The 15728-nt window shown below is 41.2% G+C and overlaps 1 protein-coding gene across 3 annotated transcripts in view; it reads right to left on the bottom strand.

The window, feature by feature from the left end:
- Window positions 1-15728, bottom strand: part of LOC138308463 (uncharacterized) — a 42382-nt gene that overhangs the window by 3008 nt on the left and 23646 nt on the right. For all 3 annotated transcript variants that reach the window (XM_069249443.1, XM_069249445.1, XM_069249444.1), the window contains 9 exons: window positions 15253-15328; window positions 14326-14420; window positions 6287-6413; window positions 4940-5121; window positions 3722-3803; window positions 2382-2498; window positions 2101-2192; window positions 1423-1555; window positions 572-735 (listed from right to left, as the gene is read on the bottom strand). In XM_069249443.1, coding sequence (XP_069105544.1) covers window positions 572-735; window positions 1423-1555; window positions 2101-2192; window positions 2382-2498; window positions 3722-3803; window positions 4940-5121; window positions 6287-6413; window positions 14326-14420; window positions 15253-15328 — 1068 coding nt within the window. The remainder of the gene's footprint in view (window positions 1-571; window positions 736-1422; window positions 1556-2100; window positions 2193-2381; window positions 2499-3721; window positions 3804-4939; window positions 5122-6286; window positions 6414-14325; window positions 14421-15252; window positions 15329-15728) is intronic.

Here is a 15728-nt window from a genome sequence, read left to right as displayed (position 1 = left end):
AATGAAGGTAGAGGGCTATAACTTATGAAAATAATGCCGCAAAGCATGACATTTTCCCCTTATCCCCATTGCCCCGTAGTAGATGCCCCAGTGCCGACATTTTTATGTAGAGCCTATTTATACTTCACTTTTTATTCTTTTATGTTTCATTGGCAAAGGGAAAATACCCTAATTGATAAGTGGCATATAGCAAAAGACACAACCAGGTGACTCTTTCGTTTGTGAATATATTATAAAGTATAAATTGTGACGCCAGTGATATGTGAGCGTTACTCACGTCGTAGTCTCTGAAAAGTATAACGTTACGCTCACAAATATGACATCGCAATCAATACGCACTCGTAAGGGCAGATAACTTTGTAATATGCAAAGACGGAATAGCCCCGTGAGCAACATATGGTGCCTCTAAAATAATTACCTTTAGATTAACCAATGAAAGTTTTCACTCATCGAACCTGCCTGTTTTGTTTTCTATTTTGAGTTGATATCAGCGTTTACTACAAAAATTTAAAATTTACAATAGTATTTATGTTGAGATTTATATGATTATGAAATATTACTTAATCATTACCTGGGAGGTGGCAGACATATTAATAACATCAATAGTAGTTGATGACCATTGGTCGCCTAATCGTCCGGATTCCCTGAATAGTTCCGTATCGCCATGGTATACAGCCAGTGAACCTACGTTGTAGCCGTTCATATGATAGTAAAAACTCAAACAGCGATCTCCATCTGGTAAAAAAAATGCCAAAATAAGACTTAACGAAATCAATTCATTCTTTGAAGCTCTAAAATAAAGATAATTAAAGCAAACATTACATTTACTGGAACTTGGTGGTGTGATTCGCATTACCGAAGGGACATCAGCATTTTAAGTCGTAATATTGATATTTTATAAAGTGATGAAAAATAAATGTGGAATTGCAATGCATTCTATAGTGAAAGGAAATTTAGCCAATTCTATTCAATTTAAAATGCAAAATATTTTTGCAAACTTATTTATATATCAATCATATTATCTCTAATTATTTTTAATAAATTAGTAAAAAAATGAATTTAATAAGTTACTTATAAATGCATATGAAAATATAACTTTTAAAACAGATTAGCAAATATTAGCTTTTTATTATGCACAATCTTACAATTTAAAAAATAAATTTTTGACAAGACAATTACACCCTTTGCAAATTACAAATATTTATGCAAACGATATATAAACGTCGTATAAATACTTTCATGTTTAACCTGAAAAAACCCATGTAAATACGTAATACTACTATCCTTGATACAAAACGCGTTTAGACTTTACCGGTAGTGCCATTTAGTCAGGTGTTACCTACAACATTGCAAAAAGGACGCTTAAATAGTTTTGAAGTTCAATATGTCTACGTGTATTTTAACGATTGCTGACTGCCATACCTCCAAATATTATAGGAAAAGTTGTAAAGTTAGCTACATATCCCACTGTAACGACTCCCGAAGTTTCGATGTAAGCGTAATGTGTCCCTTCGTGTGCTGTTGACGGACCTGTCTGCGGAGTAGCTGTAGCTCCCTATTATATCAAGTAAGAAATTGAAAACATTTCAATATAATAAATAAGGTATAAATATCATAATACCGCATTAATCTGGATCCTAATTGACCGCGACACCAATCGGAACTCCTCGGATGTAGCTGTCGTACATTGACCTCGGATGTGACACATATTCTTACACCTATCACATCCGAGGTAATGTTTTACATCCGGGGCATTCCGATTGCCAAAAAACTCACGATCCAAACGGACATATCACGTATGAATTTAATTAAGAATCGGAACTTTTCGGATGTCTCTTTCTTCGCCGGAAAAACTATTGACACCGTCAGTCAGCATGAAAATGAATTCTTGTTTAAAAGTTGGTAATTAAAGAGTGTCTTCTGTGGTAGCCAGGTGTTATGCCAGTAGTTTCTTTTTATCACATCCGAGGCTAATGTACGACTGTTACATCAAAGGAATTATGATTGATTTGACTATAATAAGACATTACACGTACGTAACCACGCACTCATCATCTATATATCGGGCATATGTCTCTGTAAAAAGCCTATTTGAAATACCTTTTGTATTGTCCAATCAAACGAGTCCCCGAACGCCTGTTGTAAAAAGCACTCAGTGTTGTCTTCAAAGGTACAGCTTAACTCCGTATCAGCTTTGAAAAAGAAAAGGTAAAAACATTAATGTGTTTTCCTAGAGGGGAACTACTTTTGTCAATGGTTAATAGATATTCTATTCAAAATACCACATATACAGTTTCATTGATCAACAACGTAGTGTCTTTATTAAAGCCCTTAACATGCATTACTGACCCCCAATATACAAAAACTGTAGTACTATTTACCTTCTACGACTTCACATATATCCCCGCTAAGTCCAGCTGGACAAGAACATTGAAACAGTAGGCCTTTGTTCGAATCCACACAGGTGCCGCCGTTTAGGCATGGACCTGATAGACAACCTAAACAAAACATAAATCTAAATGTTATCAATGATTTTCAACAGAGTTAAATCTCCCTATACTTTGATATTCAGTAATTGCATTTTAAACCGTAATGCCGCTAATGTTTGCACAAGAATATTGCATTGATGTGTTAACATCATTTTACGAACAAATGTAACATAACATTCGCTTTGTCGTTAAAATCATTACATTTAGCCAGGATTTTCATTTGTTATACATCAAAACACAAATATATATCCATGATTTAAGACGAAGTTCCAATATCAAACAAAAAACAACAAGGGTCTTAGTGTTTTTAAAAAGCAGGTCACAGCGACCCAGTATAGCACGTATACTATTTTAGCTGATTATTACGTTTAGCTAGGTGTTTTGATGCGTTCCATAGGAACAGTCAATTAATAGTGCACGATAAATATGACGACATCGGGACATAAAGGCGATCTGTGTTGTGGCAGTTTATATTTTAATCTGTATTGTTCATGTAATGCTAAAGAATCATCAAACGTATTTTACACTTACAGTTGTAAAGTCGAAAGCGCTTTCGGTAAAGGTATGTACTTTTAAAGTTATATGTGCCGTAATTTTCATACATACTCACGAATAATATCCAACATTTCGAACATTACAAAACTTCCAAGTACAAAGAAGAGCTGACGCTGATTTCTTGCTGTACAATCAAAATCATTGTATTTACACCTTTAGCGTAGTGAACCGAGTACATAATGTCAGAACATGACTGTGTTGTTACTTGAAGTTATAAGTGCCGTAACTGGTCAAAAATTGGCATGCTATTTGTTTCATCAAACTATTGAAAACCACAAGGTTTGATGAATGAATTTGTGATAATCATTCAAATGGCTTCAGATGTCTTTAAACGTTAGTTACAACACAGAAAGGATTTGTATTTGTAAAAAATTAAAACCAACGGATTGAAAGTACATGTACTTGTACTGTAATTATCGAAATGTTAGTAACATTAGGGTATGAATAACATATCAAAAGCTCATCTTGATTCGTGAATATGAAAAGAGAGACACACAACTTTAAGTTTTGAAGCCATCATACATATTTGTCTGTCCATTTGAATGAGTTTCACAGCCCAATTCATCACACCAAGAAAAACAACATGCCAATCTTTCGTCCAGTTACGGCATTTGTATCTTTAAAAGTTATATATAAGCTTGATGACATGGATGTTGTTTTTTTATTAACATACTTACCACACATATTCGAGGTTAATGTTATATTGTCGATAGCCACATCAGATGTATAGGACGATCCTCTAACGGCTGTGAACAGTAACTGAAAATGTATGTCTTATAATTTATTTGTCTTGCCTTTCTTAGTCAGTATTATATTACGCTAATCATCATTCAGGCTTACGTCATTAATTTTTTATTTTTATTTTTTTTTCATTTTTTTGTCTTGTTTTTGTCTTGTTTTTCTGTTTGTTTGTTGTTTTTTTTTTTTTTTTTTTTTTTTTTAACGACAAGAGCTCCTAGGACACTCTCCACACACTTCAAACATGCTACATACCGCATGCATGTGAGGTCGTCCTTACATGACTTGACTGTTTATGGGACGTTACTTTAACAAACAATCAGATTTCATTCAACCGAAACATAACAAGTAAGTATTTTTTAAAGCGGGACTAACTGCGCTATAAATGTATATGATAAATCTGCAATATCCTTTAGTCCTTCGTACTTTTGTATTAATTTTTCATTGATTCAATCGTTTTAATATCAATCGGTGTGCTTTAAACGTTTAATTCATGGCGTTGCTGTATTTGAATTCACATTCTGATTGATTTGAATTTGCAATTGCAATAAGAAATTTATGAATAATTTCGTTGATCTCATATTTATTGATTTACAGTTTGCTTGAAACGGCGAACTTACGATGAAATATCTTTCATGATTTAATACGTAAGTTTGATAAAATAAAAAAAAATATTTACATATTAAAAATTGTCAATTTCGTTCATTTATTTCGATTTAAACGGTGACCTAATGGCGAAATCCCATAACCTTCTTTCGTACGTAATTTTCACCGAAATAAAAATTTGCCCAGAAATAAAATGTTCTCATATTAAAATTGTCGATTTAGTTCATTTATTTTCATTTTTCTTAGTTTAAACAGTATTTCATTCATATAATGATACATATAATACCTTACATAAACACGTTTCGGAATTGGAAAACAAACTTTAAATAGTGAACTAATAGCGAAATATCCTATCTTGCTTTAGTACATAATTTTATAGAAATAAAACAAAATGGAAAAAAAATATCTAGAAATCAAATACAATGTACTCTCACGTTAAAACTCGATTTCTTTCAATGACATTGTTTTTTAAATTTGCTTTAAACGGTGGAATGTCATACCATGATATACATGTAGTACGTATTTTCAATTTAGAAATGAATTATTCTCACATTAAAATTGTCGATTTCATTTATTGATACGACTCCAGTGTTCCATGTCTGTCCCTGGTCTCCTGTCTTAAGGAAGATTGGGTATTCGTCATTAGGGGACGCCTCTAGGACCGCCGACACCATTAGCCCGCCCATCTTAACACCGTACATGTGATAGTGAAACACCAAACAGTACTCCCCGGCTGAAAATAGAAATATTAATATGAAATAAGAGATCTTGCGGAAATAACATGAAACAATTAAGAATACAACATATTTTTCTATTTTGGTTTAAGATTCCCAGGATGAAACTAAATATTAAAATAATTCTGACAATACAGACGAAATACTGTAATCCAAATTACCATATAGCCGGTTATTTTTGCAAAAAAGATATTTTCGCGATTTCGCGAGACGTTGCTATGATTGTGAATTTGATCCACGAAATAATGGGAAATAGTTAATTGATATATACCCTTAAAGCCATATCGCGAAAATTTAAAATCACTAAAAGTTTATTTTCGCCTTTTTAAATCACACCACGAAAGTTTGGGCACGCGAAAATAACCGGCTATGCGGTATTTTATGTCGAATTAAATTTAGAGTATTTCACGGCCGTTAAGAGATCGTGAAAATAAATTATAGCAAAAAAGCTAGTATGGACAAAAACACTGCATAAAATCGCCGTCAAATATTGCTAATTTACATAAAGTGGAAAAATGAATGATATATTGACTTATCATTTAGTTTCTACCGATATCCAATCATATAAGAACAAGATATTTACGTTTTTTCGATTTAATTACGTCTAACCTTCATAACAAGTTTGTTTATTCGGTTTGTCTAAGGTAAATATGTTAGGGGAACTATACTGTACCTACAGTATTCCGGACGTAAGTGTAAGGAAACGGATTACCGTACCCCGCATATTAACAAAGAACACTGAATTCGGCATTCCGAAAGATTCATACTCCGGACGATTTACAAAGTTAGGGTGAAAGGTGTCCGGATTATTGACATTGTACAGTGAAGGGGTTTAAATAGAAGTCGTTTCATGAATCTTGCTCTCTTTATTAGTCGCGGACATTTCATTGCACCATTATATCAACAAGTATGAGTGAACATTTTTATTATAAATGCAAATAGTTTGCAAGTACATAGATGTAGCCAAACGAAATACAACCATACGCGAAAATACACACAATTGTACAGTAATGCGCAATGAATGGTTCGCCAGCTGACTATCAAACCTTGGGTTACCGTACGTAATATGAATTATTTGCTACAACATTGAATTAGTAAGCGTACATTCTGTATATGTGCCAGCACGCGGCGTAGTTACAAAACCTCCAGCAATTGGTCAATTACCTGGGAGTGAGTCCACCGATGCTAGGACTGCTAGAGTGTTCGGGTTGGCGTTTGATGCCTCGATATAAGCGTATTGATTTCCATCCTGGGCAGCGGTCGGTCCTGTACCTGATGATGGAGTCCCTCCCTGATTCAACAATAACACCAAAACACTTTTTATTATTATGTACTTCCATATTACAGAGTTATCTGCCCTTGCGGGTAGGTATTGATTATGACGTCATGTGTTTGCGAGGGTAACGTCACTTTTCGGAGAAAACGACGTGAATTGCGTTCAAAAAATAATGAGGTAACAATAGATATATAGCCGCACTGAAGCTAACTCTGTAACATGCAAATACTGAATACATAATCCAGGGGTTACTTTCACTGTTGTTGTATCCACCCTGGAATTATGTCATACCGAAATTGAAGGAAGGCAGTTCAAGAGACAAATACTGACCAATCGCATGCCTGCATAGATTATGAAGATTGCAGAGATAATGATCCCCAATATTAAAACCATACTGGCAGCCACGGTTTACCGTTATTCGATTCTTTTGATGTAGATAACATGATCAAACTACCTGTTTCATCTTTTGTTTCAAGTGTAGCCTTTAGTTTTGCTCTAACATTATCGAAATAATTAAATATTTAAACACCACTCAATGATATTTCGTGAATTGCCTCAATTAAGGCCCACTTCCTTTCCAAAATAAATAAATAGTAAAAAGTGTCTAAAAACAGCTATAACCTAAGAGAATTGATATCTATGGTCTAATATGAGGTTACAACAACAGACAAATGCAAAATTCTCTTCGTAATAAATATTATAGTGAAGATTCATTTCGCTGTTTTGTCGACTGGCGCAGTGATAGTCAACTAACGGTTGGTAATAAAGACGGACGACTGGCGCAGTTATAGTCAACTAACGGATTGTGTGATAAGGACGGACGACTGGGGCAATGATAATCAACTAACGGGTGGTAATAAGGACGGAGGACTGGACAGTGATAGTCAACTAACGGACTGTGATAAGGACGGACGACTGGGGCAATGATAAGCAACTAACGGGTGGTAATAAGGACGGACGACTGGCGCAGTGATAGTCAACTAACGGATGGTAATAAGGACGGACGACTGGCGCAGTGATAGTCAACTAACGGGTGGTAATAAGGACGGACGACTGGCGCAGTGATAGTCAACTAACGGGTGGTAATAAGGACGGACGACTGGCGCAGTGATAGTCAACTAACGGTGGTAATAAGGACGGACGACTGGCGCAGTGATAGTCAACTAACGGTGGTATAAGGACGGACGACTGGCGCAGTGATAGTCAACTATCGGGTGGTATAAGGACGGACGACTGGCACAGTGATAGTCAACTAACGGGTGGTAATAAGGACGGACGACTGGCACAGTGATAGTCAACTAACGGGTGGTAATAAGGACGGACGACTGGCACAGTGATAGTCAACTAACGGGTGGTAATAAGGACGGACGACTGGCGCAGTGATAGTCAACTAACGGGTGGTAATAAGGGCGGACGACTGGCGCAGTGATAGTCAACTAACGGGTGGTAATAAGGACGGACGACTGGCACAGTGATAGTCAACTAACGGGTGGTAATAAGGACGGACGACTGGCGCAGTGATAGTCAACTAACGGGTATAGGCGACGACTGGCCAGGATATAAATAACGGGTTATAAGGACGGACCACTGGCGCAGTGATAGTCAACTAACGGGTGGTAACAAGATCGGACGACTGGCGCAGTGATCGTCAAAAAACGGGGGAATAAGGACGGACGACTGGCGCAGTGATCGTCAACTAACGGATGGTAATAAGGACGGACGACTGAAGCAGTGATAGTCAACTAACGGATGGTAATAAGGACGGACGACTGGCGCAGTGATAGTCAACTAACGGGTGGTAATAAGGACGGACGACTGGCGCAGTGATCGTCAACTAACGGGTGGTAATAAGGACGGACGACTGGCGCAGTGATAGTCAACTAACGGGTGGTAATAAGGACGGGCCACTGGCACAGTGATCATCAACTAACGGATGGTAATAAGGACGGACCACTGGCGCAGTGATAGTCAACTAACGGGTGGTAATAAGGACGGACCACTGGCGCAGTGATAGTCAACTAACGGGTGGTAATAAGGACGGACGACTGGCGCAGTGATAGTCAACTAAAGGGTGGTAATAAGGACGGACGACGACTGGCGCAGTGATAGTCAACTAACGGGTGGTAATAAGGACGGACGACTGGCACAGTGATAGTCAACTAACGGGTGGTAATAAGGACGGACGACTGGCACAGTGATAGTCAACTAACGGGTGGTAATAAGGACGGACCACTGGCGCAGTGATAGTCAACTAACGGGTGGTAATAAGGACGGACGACTGGCGCAGTGATAGTCAACTAACGGATGGTAATAAGGACGGACGACTGGCGCAGTGATAGTCAACTAACGGGTGGTAATAAGGACGGACGACTGGCACAGTGATCGTCAACTAACGGGTGGTAATAAGGACGGACCACTGGCGCAGTGATAGTCAACTAACGGGTGGGAATAAGAATGGACGACTGGCGCAGTGATAGTCAACTAACGGGTGGTAATAAGGACGGACGACTGGCGCAGTGATAGTCAACTAACGGGTGGTAATAAGGACGGACGACTGGCACAGTGATAGTCAACTAACGGGTGGTAATAAGGACGGACGACTGGCAAAGTGATAGTCAACTAACGGGTGGTAATAAGGACGGACGACTGGCGCAGTGATAGTCAACTAACGGGTGGTAATAAGGACGGACGACTGGCGCAGTGATAGTCAACTAACGGGTGGTAATAAGGACGGACGACTGGCGCAGTGATAGTCAACTAACGGTGGTAATAAGGACGGACGACTGGCGCAGTGATAGTCAACTAACGGGTGGTAATAAGGACGGACGACTGGCGCAGTGATAGTCAACTAACGGGTGGTAATAAGGACGGACGACTGGCGCAGTGATAGTCAACTAAAGGGTGGTAATAAGGACGGACGACTGGCGCAGTGATAGTCAACTAACTAAAGGGGTGGTAATAAGGACGGACGACTGGCGCAGTGATAGTCAACTAACGGTGTATAGACGACGACTGAAATGGTAATAAGGACGGACGACTGGCACAGTGATAGTCAACTAACGGTGGTAATAAGGACGGACGACTGGCGCAGTGATAGTCAACTAACGGGTGGTAATAAGGACGGACGACTGGCGCAGTGATAGTCAACTAACGGGTGGTAATAAGGACGGACGACTGGCGCAGTGATAGTCAACTAACGGGTGGTAATAAGGACGGACGACTGGCCAGTGATAGTCAACTAACGGGTGGTAATAAGGACGGACGACTGGCACAGTGATAGTCAACTAACGGGTGGTAATAAGGACGGACGACTGGCACAGTGATAGTCAACTAACGGGTGGTAATAAGGACGGACGACTGGCGCAGTGATAGTCAACTAAAGGGTGGTAATAAGGACGGACGACTGGCGCAGTGATAGTCAACTAACGGGTGGTAATAAGGACGGACGACTGGCGCAGTGATAGTCAACTAACGGGTGGTAATAAGGACGGACGACTGGCGCAGTGATAGTCAACTAAAGGGTGGTAATAAGGACGGACGACTGGTGCAGTGATAGTCAACTAACGGGTGGTAATAAGGACGGACGACTGGCACAGTGATAGTCAACTAACGGGTGGTAATAAGGACGGACGACTGGCACAGTGATAGTCAACTAACGGGTGGTAATAAGGACGGACGACTGGCGCAGTGATAGTCAACTAACGGGTGGTAATAAGGACGGACGACTGGCGCAGTGATAGTCAACTAACGGGTGGTAATAAGGACGGACGACTGGCGCAGTGATAGTCAACTAACGGGTGGTAATAAGGACGGACGACTGGCTCAGTGATAGTCAACTAACGGGTGGTAATAAGGACGGACGACTGGCGCAGGCACAGTGATAGTCAACTAACGGGTGGTAATAAGGACGGACGACTGGCGCAGTGATAGTCAACTAACGGGTGGTAATAAGGACGGACGACTGGCGCAGTGATAGTCAACTAAAGGGTGGTAATAAGGACGGACGACTGGCGCAGTGATAGTCAACTAACGGTGGTAATAAGGACGGACGACTGGCGCAGTGATAGTCAACTAACGGGTGGTAATAAGGACGGACGACTGGTCACAGTGATAGTCAACTAACGGGTGGTAATAAGGACGGACGACTGGCGCAGTGATCGTCAACTAACGGGTGGTAATAAGGACGGACGACTGGCGCAGTGATAGTCAACTAACGGGTGGTAATAAGGACGGACGACTGGCGCAGTGATAGTCAACTAACGGGTGGTAATAAGGACGGACGACTGGCACAGTGATAGTCAACTAACGGGTGGTAATAAGGACGGACGACTGGCACAGTGATAGTCAACTAACGGGTGGTAATAAGGACGGACGACTGGCGCAGTGATAGTCAACTAACGGGTGGTAATAAGGACGGACGACTGGCGCAGTGATAGTCAACTAACGGGTGGTAATAAGGACGGACGACTGGCGCAGTGATCGTCAACTAACGGGTGGTAATAAGGACGGACGACTGGCGCAGTGATAGTCAACTAACGGGTGGTAATAAGGACGGACCACTGGCACAGTGATAGTCAACTAACGGGTGGTAATAAGGACGGACGACTGGCGCAGTGATAGTCAACTAACGGGTGGTAATAAGGACGGACGACTGGCGCAGTGATAGTCAACTAACGGGTGGTAATAAGGACGGACGACTGGCTCAGTGATAGTCAACTAACGGTTTGTTATAGGGGCGGACGACTGGCGCAGTGATAGTCAACTAACGGGTGGTACTAAGGACGGACGACTGGCGCAGTAATAGTCAACTAACGGGTGGTAATAAGGACGGACGACTGGCGCAGTGATAGTCAACTAACGGGTGGTAATAAGGACGGACGACTGGCGCAATGATCGTCAACTAACGGGTGGTAATAAGGACGGACGACTGGCGCAGTGATAGTCAACTAACGGGTGGTAATAAGGACGGTCGACTGGCGCAGTGATAGTCAACTAACGGGTGGTAATAAGGACGGACGACTGGCGCAGTGATAGTCAACTACTAACGGGTGGTAATAAGGACGGACGACTGGCACAGTGATAGTCAACTAACGGTGGTAATAAGGACGGACGACTGGCACAGTGATAGTCAACTAACGGGTGGTAATAAGGACGGTCGACTGGCGCAGTGATAGTCAACTAAAGGGTGGTAATAAGGACGGACGACTGGCGCAGTGATAGTCAACTAACGGGTGGTAATAAGGACGGACGACTGGCGCAGTGATAGTCAACTAACGGGCTGTGGTAATAAGGACGGACGACTGGCGCAGTGATAATCAACTAACGGGTGGTAATAAGGACGGACCACTGGCACAGTGATAGTCAACTAACGGGTGGTAATAAGGACGGACGACTGGCGCAGTGATAGTCAACTAACGGGTGGTAATAAGGACGGACGACTGGCGCAGTGATAGTCAACTAACGGGTGGTAATAAGGACGGACGACTGGCGCAGTGATAGTCAACTAACGGGTGGTAATAAGGACGGACGACTGGCGCAGTGATAGTCAACTAACGGGTGGTAATAAGGACGGACGACTGGCGCAGTGATAGTCAACTAACGGGTGGTAATAAGGACGGACGACTGGCGCAGTGATAGTCAACTAACGGGTGGTAATAAGGACGGACACGACGCACTGGCAGTGATGATGTCAACTAACGGTTGGTAATAAGGACGGACGACTGGCGCAGTGATAGTCAACTAACGGATGGTAATAAGGACGGACGACTGGCGCAGTGATAATCAACTAACGGGTGGTAATAAGGACGGAAGACTGGCACAGTGATAGTCAACTAACGGATGGTAATAAGGACGGTCGACTGGGGCAGTGATAGTCAACTAACGGGTGGTAATAAGGACGGACGACTGGCTCAGTGATAGTCAACTAACGGGTGGTAATAAGGACGGACGACTGGCGCAGTGATAGTCAACTAACGGGTGGTAATAAGGACGGACGACTGGCGCAGTGATAGTCAACTAACGGGTGGTAATAAGGACGGACGACTGGCGCAGTGATCGTCAACTAACGGGTGGTAATAAGGACGGACGACTGGCGCAGTGATAGTCAACTAACGGGTGGTAATAAGGACGGACGACTGGCGCAGTGATAGTCAACTAACGGGTGGTAATAAGGACGGACGACTGGCGCAGTGATAGTCAACTAACGGGTGGTAATAAGGACGGACGACTGGCGCAGTGATAGTCAACTAACGGGTGGTAATAAGGACGGACGACTGGCACAGTGATAGTCAACTTAAGGGTGGTAATAAGGGCGGAACGACTGGCACAGCGATAGGCAACTAACGGGTGGTAATAAGGACGGACGACTGGCGCAGTGATAGTCAACTAACGGCTGGTAATAAGGACGGACGACTGGCACAGTGATAGTCAACTAACGGCTGGTAATAAGGACGGTCGACTGGCGCAGTGATAGTCAGCTAAAGGGTGGTAATAAGGACGGACGACTGGTGCAGTGATAGTCAACTAACGGGTGGTAATAAGGACGGACGACTGGCACAGTGATAGTCAACTAACGGGTGGTAATAAGGACGGACGACTGGCGCAGTGATAGTCAACTAACGGGTGGTAATAAGGACGGACGACTGGCACAGTGATAGTCAACTAACGGGTGGTAATAAGGACGGACGACTGGCGCAGTGATAGTCAACTAACGGGTGGTAATAAGGACGGACGACTGGCACAGTGATAGTCAACTAACGGGTGGTAATAAGGACGGACCACTGGCGCAGTGATAGTCAACTAACGGGTGGTAATAAGGACGGACGACTGGCACAGTGATAGTCAACTAACGGGTGGTAATAAGGACGGACGACTGGCGCAGTGATAGTCAACTAACGGGTGGTAATAAGGACGGACGACTGGCGCAGTGATCGTCAACTAACGGGTGGTAATAAGGACGGACGACTGGCGCAGTGATAGTCAACTAACGGGTGGTAATAAGGACGGTCGACTGGCGCAGTGATAGTCAACTAACGGGTGGTAATAAGGACGGACGACTGGCGCAGTGATCGTCAACTAACGGGTGGTAATAAGGACGGACGACTGGCGCAGTGATAGTCAACTAACGGGTGGTAATAAGGATGGAACGACTGGCGCAGTGATAGTCAACTAACGGGTGGTAATAAGGACGGACGACTGGCGCAGTGATAGTCAACTAACGGGTGGTAATAAGGACGGACGACTGGCGCAGTGATAGTCAACTAACGGGTGGTAATAAGGACGGACGACTGGCGCAGTGATAGTCAACTAACGGGTGGTAATAAGGACGGACGACTGGCGCAGTGATAGTCAACTAACGGGTGGTAATAAGGACGGTAACTATAGTCAACTAACGGGTGGTAATAAGGACGGACGACTGGCGCAGTGATAGTCAACTAACGGGTGGTAATAAGGACGGACGACTGGCGCAGTGATAGTCAACTAACGGGTGGTAATAAGGACGGACGACTGGCGCAGTGATAGTCAACTAACGGGTGGTAATAAGGACGGACGATGGTGGGAAACATTAAGTTAACCCGCGTTTAAAATTTATCATAATCAAATTGTTCTGAAGGTGATAATAAGGGTAGTAAATAATGGTATTCTAATACCTTTTGCGACCATACAAAAATCAGCCTTGTTCCATATGAATCAATTTCAAAATTAAAAGCCGTTTCGGAAAGGTAGTGTCGCTCTCTAAGAATCGTCCTTTAGCTTCATCTAATTTTATAGGGATTTTCCTCAAAAGAAGTACATATTGCATTTAATTTTAGTACCAACGAAAATGTAAATTATTATCATCCACGAAAATTGAACCCATCGAAATTAAATGATTTTACAATAAACTGAATTATTAAAAACCATTGTTGTAGTTATTCGTTACACTTACACTCTGATAGGTTTCCCAGTCAAAATCATCCAAATGCGATTGACTTTGCGCCAAAAAACAGTCGTCTTCATTTTCGAAATGACATTCTGCACGGACTGTAAGGGAAAATAAATTAAGCTCGAATATCTTTATATTTTTGTCTTCAGATACTGCAAAAGTACATATTTTAGCGATAATTTTCTTTTGGGCTTTTCACGCTAAACAAGTTGTGTATGATTTCGCTATTTGTATTTTCGTTTATTCTATATCTGGATATTACAAAGGTCTCCTTCCTTACAGTGTCAATTATCGAAACCATTAGTTTATTATGAATATTAAGATTATAGCAACATATTATAATTGTATCATATCAAATGAATATTGTTCGATTATAAACATTGATTTTACAAGTGACATGTGTAACCACGTAACGAATTCTCACAAAATGTGTATTTATATAAGATTCAAAGACAGTCAAAACTGTCTATAAAGCACACCATAGGGGCAGAAAAATAATATGCTTTATACAAAGGTGTCCTTTATACACAGGGCATTTGTATAGTAAATTGTATGTAGTGGGGCTCATGCGTCTGTCTTTTATAGACATGCGTCCTCTACATGGAGGTTCCTTTATAGAAGACTTCCATATGTATAGACTATAGCAAATGGTATGAGAGTCCTCTTGCGAAAGAAAAAATACTTTATAATATAAACTTTATTTATTCTACTAATAATATCGGAATTAGTAAACACAACTTTTACAAATCACTTGTGATGGCCCGGACGAAATCGTGCGAGGGGTCTTAAAGTGGGAGGAAACCGGAGTGCCCGGAGAAAACAAATGAAACCCAAGAAACAATACGTTCTTATTGTACATGATGTATTCATTTTTAATCGCTGGTAGAATTTGAGAAAATGTTTGCAATAATATATAGAGTATATACATACCACATCGCCGAAGACGAAGATTGTCAATAGCTACGTCTCCCTTAAAGCTCCTTCCTACTGTTGCCTTAAGTCCAACCTGTGAGTTGAATTTATTTAATTTTAGCATGAAAGCATGTGTATGGTATAGAAATTACTGGAAAATGTGTATCTCGCGTAAATTAGATAATACAGTAGTACGCATGCGTGATATGTGTTCGTGTCTCATAGTCATCAGCTGTAACTCTGTCATTACAAATGACAATTAATCAGGTAGTTAAAAAAAATTCCAAAATCAAAACATTGGTACATTAGGTCCATTATCAAATTATTAAATATGATAATATCCACTACATGCAGTATGAGGTTTCACAATATATCTGGAATATTCTGTATTTTTACCTCTATTTACGGTATGTCAATACATGTATGCATAACAGTATTCTGTAATTGCATTTAACAGAGTTATCTGTCCTTGCAAGGGAGGCAATTCTGTAATA

The sequence above is a fragment of the Argopecten irradians genome, chromosome 15 (genome assembly GCF_041381155.1).
Source record: "Argopecten irradians isolate NY chromosome 15, Ai_NY, whole genome shotgun sequence".
Classification (NCBI taxonomy): Eukaryota; Metazoa; Mollusca; class Bivalvia; order Pectinida; family Pectinidae; genus Argopecten; species Argopecten irradians.
The sequence above is the reverse complement of the archived record's forward strand: the minus strand, read 5'-3'. Positions and strand labels throughout refer to the sequence as shown.